The 9,844-nt window shown below is 39.7% G+C and overlaps 1 protein-coding gene and 1 long non-coding RNA gene across 2 annotated transcripts; both read left to right on the forward strand.

Annotated features, from left to right (window-relative positions):
- The first annotated feature begins 1,486 nt into the window (after nucleotides 1-1,486).
- Nucleotides 1,487-6,458, forward strand: LOC120434119 (complement factor H-like). The gene is made up of 7 exons (XM_039601646.1): nucleotides 1,487-1,628; nucleotides 1,723-1,902; nucleotides 2,341-2,520; nucleotides 2,602-2,787; nucleotides 4,843-5,013; nucleotides 6,008-6,033; nucleotides 6,241-6,458. Exons 1-7 carry the CDS (start codon nucleotides 1,574-1,576, stop codon nucleotides 6,262-6,264), a joined length of 822 nt encoding a protein of 273 aa, XP_039457580.1. The 5' UTR covers nucleotides 1,487-1,573; the 3' UTR covers nucleotides 6,265-6,458.
- Nucleotides 6,459-8,334: 1,876 nt separating this feature from the next.
- Nucleotides 8,335-9,459, forward strand: LOC120434120. Its single transcript, XR_005608954.1, has 3 exons — nucleotides 8,335-8,428; nucleotides 9,229-9,254; nucleotides 9,373-9,459. It is a non-coding gene; the product is annotated as an uncharacterized LOC120434120 (long non-coding RNA).
- The last annotated feature ends 385 nt before the right edge of the window (nucleotides 9,460-9,844 follow it).

Here is a 9,844-nt window from a genome sequence, read left to right on the forward strand (position 1 = left end):
AGAGGTGTGCCGTTTTCCCTCCTTGTAAATCTCACATTTGATGATGGACCACAGGTTCTCAATGGGGTTCAGATCAGGTGAACAAGGAGGCCATGTCATTAGTTTTTCTTCTTTATACCCTTTCTTGCCAGCCACACTGTGGAGTACTTGGACGCGTGTGATGGAGCATTGTCCTGCATGAAAATCATGTTTTTCTTGAAGGATGCAGACTTCTTCCTGTACCACTGCTCGAAGAAGGTGTCTTCCAGAAACTGGCAGTAGGACTGGGAGTTGAGCTTGACTCCATCCTCAACCCGAAAAGGCCCCACAAGCTCATCTTTGATGATACCAGCCCAAACCAGTACTCCACCTCCACCTTGCTGGCGCCTGAGTCGGACTGGAGCTCTCTGCCCTTTACCAATCCAGCCACGGGCCCATCCATCTGGCCCATCAAGACTCACTCTCATTTCATCAGTCCATAAAACCTTAGAAAGATCAGTCTTGAGATATTTCTTGGCCCAGTCTTGACGTTTCAGCTTGTGTGTCTTGTTCAGTGGTGGTCGTCTTTCAGCCTTTCTTACCTCGGCCATGTCTCTGAGTATTGCACACCTTGTGCTTTTGGGCACTCCAGTGATGTTGCAGCTCTGAAATATGGCCAAACTGGTGGCAAGTGGCATCTTGGCAGCTGCACGCTTGACTTTTCTCAGTTCATGGGCAGTTATTTTGCGCCTTGGTTTTCCACACGCTTCTTGCGACCCTGTTGACTATTTTGAATGAAACGCTTGATTGTTCGATGATCGCGCTTCAGAAGCTTTGCAATTTTAAGACTGCTGCATCCCTCTGCAAGATATCTCACTATTTTTGACTTTTCTGAGCCTGTCAAGTCCTTCTTTTGACCCATTTTGCCAAAGGAAAGGAAGTTGCCTAATAATTATGCATACCTGATATAGGGTGTTGATGTCATTAGACCACACCCCTTCTCATTACAGAGATGCACATCACCTAATATGCTTAATTGGTAGCAGGCTTTCGAGCCTATACAGCTTGGAGTAAGACAACATGCATGAAGAGGATGATGTGGACAAAATACTCATTTGCCTAATAATTCTGCACTCCCTGTAGTTTGTTTTTTTTTAAAGTTCACAGGAGAGAACCTGTGCTAACAGATTAAAGAAAACTATACAAATTCTCTTTGAATTTAAGCGTACGTTCTTTGTCTTTATTTATACTTTACTTCATTATACTGCATACATTTTAGTTTATTTAGTTTATTTATCATTTTAGTTACAAGATTAAATATAAAGTTGAAGAAAATGTAATTGTGGCCAGGCTATTGATCAAGTAATTGCGATTAATCGTGATTAATTACAGAAAATTGTGGGATTAATTAAGTTTTTTTTAATCTATTGACAGGAATAGTTTATTTATACAACATATGTCTAAGAAATATGGACCAGAGCCAGAGTTACTCAGCGCAATGTTTACTGTGTCCTGACTTCTTAGTTCTTTGGGGGAAATGCCCAACAATTATTAACTCGTCCAGCAGAACACGGCTCTTTACTCTGCCTTCAGATCGTGCTTTCATTTCTGCAAAATGTGTCTCAAGACTCTTGGATTTGTCCTCGTTTTGTTTCCTGGATTGCTTCAAGGTAAGAAGATTCAATTCTGCTACACATAGAAACTATTTTAGTTTGTAAATGTGAGACTTACGTGAGATTTTTAAAACATTTTTTATTGTTTCAGCACAGGGTTGTGATCCTCCCAGACTGGTTCATGGTAACTTTCTCCCCAGACAAGAGACTTACTCTGACAGAACCACGATCACTTATTCCTGTGATAACGGATATAAACCTGTAGTGGAGGGTTGGTGGGCAACCAGTACCTGTGAACGTGGGAAATGGTCTCATGAACCGCAATGTATAGGTAGGTCAGTACTGGGAATGGTGAATGAGCTTTAAAAGCTTCACTATAAATTATGTTTTTAAAAAATGATGTAATTAGTTTAGATTCGCTAATAAATAGACTCATCTGAGAAAAAGAACAATGGAATCTGATTATTTCCGTAAATAAATATAAAAAGCAATAAAATATAATTGCAGAATCGTGAAGTTTAATTTAATGTTTTTGTGCCAAGTGTAAAAAAAATTATTTATAATAGTTTTATAGAACTACAAATCAGGAATTTCAGTCTCCCTCAAGGAAATTAAAAAAACTCTCTTCCAGTAACTCCTTGAAATAACTATTCACAATGTTTAATGCGGCATGTTGCTGTTCACAATCAGAAAGTTTTAATTATGAATGTAAAAGTTACTCTGTAAAATCTCAAAGTGCTGATGGTGACTCTGGTCTGTTCTTCCTCAGATGAAAGCAGCTGCCTTCCACCAACTATTCCCAATGGAAAGTACCCTGAAAACTCAAACGGCTGGTATGAGGCTGGAAGTATACTAACGATAACATGCAATGGAGGATTTGAGCACCAAAACCAGATCACCACCACTACCTGTGGAAATGGAAAATGGTCCTCTGCACCAGTCTGTGAGAGTAAGTCTGCTACATGTTTGACTCCAGTTAGCTGTTCAACACTTTTTTCCTGCTTCTATTCATGACTTTTTATTTTTACAGGAAGTATGAGTGCATGCAGTGCACCTCCTAAAATCCCCCATGCAGTCATCATTCATGGATACCAGGAGGTGTTTGCTGCAGGTTCAGAAGTGCAGTATGAGTGTGAAGACGGATACACTGCAGAGGGAGCACACAACAAAAAATCTGTTTGTACACAAGGAAGCTGGACAGCAGTGCCAACATGCAGTAAGCTGACAGTTTAATGAGATCTGCATTTATGTATTTACTTTTTATTAATTGGCAATAATCCACAGTAAGTTTAAAAACAACTGATCACATGACACTTGAAGGAATATAGAACATAATCCAGGAAGTAAATGCACCAGTGCATGACTATGATTGGTGGGAATCATCAAGTGTTCAGAAAAATAATAAACATTTGAACTCTGTAGTCTGCAGATGCAGAATGTGTCATGTTTACATCCTGTTCTGCTGCTAGTAATCAAAGTTTTAAAAAGTAAATATATAAATATAAACCTAAAACATTAAAAAAACAATAATTTCATTGAAAACTATCATAATTTTTTGAAAGACTGAAAGAGAAAACGTTGACATATTCTGAGTTTTTTAAATTAATGAAAACTTCTCACAGCCATGACCTGGTTAGGGACTCTGGTGGCTCTTAGATGGTGTTTTCCTTGTGGCTGCGTACAGCGGAGATGGGGGAGGGTCTGTGCTGGCTGGTTACTGGCCTGGTAGCCTGGCTGCCCCAGGGTGGGTCCGGGACCTGCGTGGAGGCTTGGGGGTCTGGAGGTGCTCCACCCCCGGGGCTGGGGCTCTGGCTGGGCCTTGGGGGCTTGGATCCTGGTTGTTGTGTCGCCAGGGTTGTGGGTGGGTGGGTGCATGGGGGCTCAGCCTCGGTGCAGGGGACCTCTGGTGCATCAGCCCAACTGGAGGGCTCTCTAACTGGTGGAGAGGCTGTTACATCTTTGTAGGAGGTCTCCTCTCTACAGGAGCTCACTCTGCAGGTGGGGGAGAGATATAGGAGAGGTGGAGAATGAACTCAACCTGGGTGTCTATTGTCTTGTGTAGTCTGGGAGATGACTGGATGATGGGGTGGGTGCAGTTTTCTCTGCGGTGGGGTGAGGTGGGCTGCCCCGGAGTCTGTGGGGCGGTGCTGCTGTTGTGGGCCCCGGTCCGGATGGGCCTGGGCCCCCTTTCCCTGGTGGGTTCCAGAGTGTGGGGGTGCCTACTGGGGTCAGCGGGGGAGCTGGCCTCAGGGAGGGGCCGCTGCCCCTCCTTTCTTCCCTCCCCATCCTCAGCTAGACATCCACATTACTCATACTCTCATAACACATACATATAGGGCCTTGGGGGTGGGCACGTTATAATAATAATAATAATAATAATAATAATAATAATAATAATAATAATAATAATAAATTTTATTTAAAAATAGCGCCTTTCAGAGCACCCAAGGACACTGTACAACAAATACACAATATACACAATAATAAGAGTAACAGATAAAAGTTAAAAGGATGCAGAGGTTTAGACTTAAGCAATTTTAAACAGGTGAGTTTTGAGGGTGGACTTAAAAAGAGGGAATGAAGTAATGTTTCTGAGGTCAGAGGGTAAGGAATTCCAAAGTCGAGGGGCAGAGCAACTAAAAGCCCTGCCCCCCATTGTAATCAGACGAGTGGAAGGAACAGAGAGAGAAAGAGAAGATGAAGATCTGAGGCACCGGGATGGAAAGTTCATCTGTACTAAATCAGAAAGGTATGGTGGAGAGAGAGAATGAATAGCCTTAAATGTATTATTTTAAAATGAATGCGAAATTTAACCGGGAGCCAGTGAAGCTGCTTCAGGATTGGGGAGATGTGGTGGGTAGAGGAAGTCCTAGTAATAATACGGGCAGCAGAGTTCTGGACACGTTGGAGCTTGTTAATGGATTTTTTGTGTCAGGCCAAATAATAGTGAATTACAGTAATCAATTCAAGAGATAACAAGATTATGGACGAGAATGGCAGTGGCATGAGGAGTGAGGAAAAGGCGGAGGCGATTGATGTTACGGAGTTGAAAATATGCTGCACATGTGACATTATTGATATGTGAATTAAAGGATAATGTGCTGTCGAGAATGACACCCAAGCTTTTCACAGAGGGAGAGATAGGAACCAACGAATTATTGATAGTGAGAGAAAAATCATTAATTCTGGATAGCGATAGTTTAGTGCCGACCAGGAGAAGTTCTGATTTATTGCTGTTGAGTTTAATTTGATGGTTGTTTCTTGTGTCCAGCTAACTTCTGTGCTGTCAACACCGATGACAATCCTGAATACATATCTGTGGGAACTGTGTACATAGAAAATGGTGAGGAAAAGAGAGTGGAGTGTGTGAAACCACACAGCTGGTCATTGGAACAATATTCTAAGGTTCGGTGTATCAATGGAAGAGTGGAGGCAACTAAATGTAAGTATTACTGTAAACTCTTTATGTTTGAACGTGTCAGTCAGAAAAGAGTTTTCAGTGCTGTGTTGCCTACATGTTAACACAGTTTTATTACTTATAAGAAAGAAAACATTTTAATAAATAAAACAACTGAACATGAATCATTTTAATAACAACTACTTTTAAAAGATCTGAGAACTTAGTGTCTCTGTGTCGTCAAATCCAACCAGGCTTTTACAACTTTAAACTCCTTTAGACACACACAGAAAAAACTACAGCAACTCTGCTGATTCACTGATTCGTTGTTTTTACCTTCATTAGTTGTCACCAGAAGTACTGCACAGGCACCTGTCACACCTTGTAGTGTTTGCTGCAGCCCTGACAGCTTCCCTTTCTCTGCACTAATGCCTGTGATGATTTAAACCTGAAGTTATTCTTGGCATTTCCACTTGGCAATTTCTAGTGGAATCACAATAGATCTTATAGACCCGATGAATATGTATTTCTTTAAAACATGCAGAACGCTTTAAACAGAGTTTACTGTGTGATCACTTTCAATGAGGCTGAGAAATATGTTGTTTACTTTGTGCCTCGTGTAAACACAGTGGACGATTTAGTAAACAAACATATCCACTTCTATAGAAACTTCTGACTCATGCAGTGATTTAAACAGTATCCCAGTAAAGTCGATTCAACAAAATATTAAACCATCATCAGGTGGGAAACAAGACACCCAGATGGACATTCGTGTCTTTACCCCTTTTCCTGCTGTGCTCAGAGCTGTAAGAGTGAACACAGTCCCGAAAAACGTTTTCATAAGCTCTGACACTGAAAGATGGACCAGATTCTAAATTCACTGAGATCTAAAAATATTCCAAAAGTAAAAAAAATAAAAATATTAAACCTGATAAAAACTGTCAGGAGCTTGTAGACATGTAGAAAACTGAACACGTCTCATCTGCAAATGTTAAGTGACTGAAGTTTTCACACTGAGCTTCTGCATCACTGTTTACAGGTCGTAACAAGGTGGAGCATGCAGCGGTGAGTGTTCCTCTTTAAAAGAAATGCTGTTATTGCTCTCATCTGTCATTTCAAGGTGTTTCAAATGAAGAATCACAACTTAATTTTTTATTTTATTTTTTTTTTAAATTGTTTTTACACTTTGTTTATTTTCTCCTTTGGTTTTTACATTTTAAAAATTGTATTATATTTGTAATTTATTCATAAAGCATCTGTTCTTCTAACCAGGCAAGTGTATTCGACTCTGACTAAACCTGTAGCTGAGGATTTGCTCACCACTTTGGAGCTTTTAAAGGAGACACCTGATATTTGATCGCATCGTCACATCCTGTGTTAGCTTCTCATTTTCATCTTCAAACATTTAAGAGAAAATGGTTTGTGTGCTCTTATTTGACCCACAAACACCACCAAACTGAATAAAGTCTCAGATTTTACCATCAAAACTGCTCCTGCTTTGTGTGTGTGTTTTATTTGTTTAGTATCTGAAGAGCACTGATTTAAACCTAGCTGTCCTGTTCAGGGTGACAAGTTGCTGAAAGTTCTCACATGTGGTTTCTTTTCTGGAGCCTCCAGACAGTCACACACCTACAAACTCACACGTTTCTTTTTGTTTGTTTGTTTGTTTGTTTGCTTTTGCAGTTTTGATTTATTGATCATGGCAAAAAGGTTGAGAAAAACTTTATCACTTTTTCCAAATGTGAACAATATTTAAAATATCGAATTGTCAAACAGTTCCAACCAAAGTTAAATAATTTAATATAAATCTAAAAAATTCACCTCTCGCCCTGCGGGCGGTCTATCCTTCAAGCTCGGGTCTTCTACCAGAGGCCTGGGAGCTTAAGGGTCCTGCGCAGTATCTAAACTGTTCCTAGGACTGCGCTCTTCTGGACAAAGATCTCGGATGTTGTTCCTGGGATCTGCTGGAGCCACCACACCTAGTGCTCCGATTACCACTGGGACCACCTTCACCCTCCACATCTTCTCAAGCTCTTCTCTGAGCCCTTGGTATTTCTCCAGCTTCTCATGTTCCTTCTTCCTGAAGTTCCTGTCACTCTATCACTACTGCCATCATGTGAAATACTATGAATACTTTCCAGATATATGCGACCAACAAATTTCAAAAAAGCAGCCTAACACCCACAGAAGCAGATAGATCACTCATTAATACATTTTCCTTATTCAGCTTATTCATAAGCTTCATAACAATGCCATGTGTTTACTTCCCCATCGTGCACAACCAGACGAGCCCACACATATCTGACAGTTTGACACTTTACACTATTTCCTTTGCTTCCTTACCTGAGTGAGTCCTGAATTGCTTTTCTAGACTTGAATTGACTTTAAATTCTTTCATGCAGACCTCACACTGATGCACAGCAACTTTCTGCAGTCTTTATTAATGCAGACAACAAAAGAAAACAACACTTGCCAACACAGGCTAATCTGGAAAGAGATGCAGAGAGAAGCAGGTGACAACAACAACACCACTGCACTAGAGAACAAGCCCGTGGTTTGTATAACATACTTCTGCCAGACTTTCTCTCCCAGATGATCACTTCTGTAGTGGACTGTCAGGTGATCATGGCATCTGAAGCACTCCTCACACTGGTGTGCTTTCTCACCTGTAATAGGAAAATAAAAACTGATTTTAAGTTTTTACCATGTGACTCTGTGTGGAGGCAAAGCCACAAAAGTAACAAGTTAAACTAGAGAATAGCACTGCTGTCCCTTCCATGCTCACCAGAGTACATTTTCTGATGTTTGGTCAGGTGATCGTGGCGTATGAAGGTTTTCCCACAAACATCACACTCATCATGGTGGACTCTGAGGTGAAGCCTGTTCAAGGAACAGTTTAATCAGTTTAATCAGCATATACATCAAATTCAGTTTATATATATTTAATTTAGTTTTTTGAATGACAACAGGCAGCTGGATTGGAATTAGAAGCCAGCGTTAATGAATGAATGAATGAATGAGTTGTTGATCACTGCAAAAATCATAACAGCTGAGTACACAATCATCATTTTGTTACACTCACTTTCTCTTATTTTAGTTCAGTCATGTGGAGCCCGCCCATACATCAAAAATGCTGTAATTGTGGAAGAAGGTCCAATGTATTTGAAATACCAGTGTAATGGCTTTTACAAACTAGCTGGTCCAGACACTGTGAGTTGTTACAGTGATGCTCACTGATCCAAACTACCCACCTGTGAAGGTATCAAAAAATTATTTTCTCTCCAAAAGTTTATTAAAGAAGCGTTCTGTGTGGTGGATCCTGCTAGATATGCTCGTCATGTTCTTGTAAAATCGTCATCTGAATAGATGCGGGAAGGAGAGACGAAGCCTTTTCCTTGTACAACAAAAGACTATTATATCAATGTTCGGTGCACTAATAGAAGAATATTTCTGAGTACATGTAAGTATATAAACGATCTCCTTATATTTTAACTTGTTTCTCTTTCAGTTTCTTTTTTCCTGTAACAGCTAACATACATGAAACTTCATTCTCCAGGATCTAATTAACACATCATTTCAAGAAGAATAGTGAAAGAAAACAAATAAATAAACATTTCCCACACAGGAACATATTGAAATAGAAACCTAACATTGCTGTTTGTGAAAGGCTGCAGCTGATGTTTGCCTATAGACTCGTCTCCAACTTCCAACAGCCAAACTCATGTCATGTCAGAGACATTAACAGATAAATATTGAGATAAATATTGAGATATAGGTATAAATACAAACATAAATATATATATAAATATAAAATATGTGTGCAAATATATGCCGTGGTGTACCAAAGTAACAGAGTGCAGTTAGGTGTGTTTAATCCTGTTCTGCATGTGTGGATCTGACCCAAGTGGATGAATTACAGAGGCTGATAGCAGCAGGAAGGAATGACCTCCTGTAACGTTCCCCTCAGACAGTGAAGTTGAAGAAATCTGTTCCTGAAACTGTTCTTCAGATTGTCCAGTGTGTTGTGGAGGGAGTGGGAGCCATTGTCTATGATTGCAAGCAGTCTTGCCAGCAAATGTTAATATGGAATAAAAGTAAAACATGAAGAATAAAAGCAGTCTGGCTCTTTAAGAACAGAGAGGATTTTCCTCTGTAGGTTTATCTTTGAATGCAGTAAATCCGTCCTCACTAATAAAGTTTACTGGATCTGAGCTTCTAACTGATATGCCCCCTTTGTTGCTTTTGTCTGATTATGTTTAGGTTGTCCCACAGCTGACATTTTTTATGTAAGTGTAATTCTTTGATTTACTTTTCAAATATATACATTTCAAAGAAGTATATTAAATTGTGGATAACATTTACACAGCAGTTTGAAAATTATTTTTTTTTTTGTATTTTAATCAGGAAGTGTGCAGAGTATTCAGAGAACCCAACTGACAACACGACCTTTCTGAAACTCTTCAACCAGAACCTGCAGAGCAACAACAAAACATGTTTTCTTTTCTTTGCACAGTTTTAGTGCTGATTGTTCTTTAAACACCAAACTGTCCATAAATGTTTTGAACTTTGAATACATGATGTGTACACTGAATCCATAAAGTGTCGATGGCTGGCTGAGGTCTGAATTCAATGGTCTGAATTCAATGTTTCATCATCAGAGACGTCTTTGTATTGCTTTGTCTGCTAAAAGAGTGGATCTGTTTTTTCTTTGTACATACTTAGAACATCTACAAATGACTGTTTAAATATTGAAACTAGTATTTTTTTTAACAGTTTTCTAGTAGAGGTTTGGGTTGTGAGTTCTACACAATGAACACTTTCATAGATGCTGCAATGTCAGATTCTTCATGTGTGTACATGCACAGACCACATGTGC

This window comes from Oreochromis aureus, linkage group 18 (genome assembly GCF_013358895.1).
Source record: "Oreochromis aureus strain Israel breed Guangdong linkage group 18, ZZ_aureus, whole genome shotgun sequence".
Lineage (NCBI taxonomy): Eukaryota > Metazoa > Chordata > Actinopteri > Cichliformes > Cichlidae > Oreochromis > Oreochromis aureus.

What these genes read in the sequence shown, in the direction of transcription:
- LOC120434119 (XM_039601646.1), top strand. Translation starts at nt 1,574, where the DNA reads ATGTGTCTCAAGACTCTTGGATTTGTCCTCGTTTTGTTTCCTGGATTG. An exon ending in TCATGAACCGCAATGTATAG is followed by an intron (nt 1,903 to 2,340) that starts GTAGGTCAGTAC and finishes GTTCTTCCTCAG; the next exon opens with ATGAAAGCAGCTGCCTTCCA. An exon ending in CTCTGCACCAGTCTGTGAGA is followed by an intron (nt 2,521 to 2,601) that starts GTAAGTCTGCTA and finishes TTATTTTTACAG; the next exon opens with GAAGTATGAGTGCATGCAGT.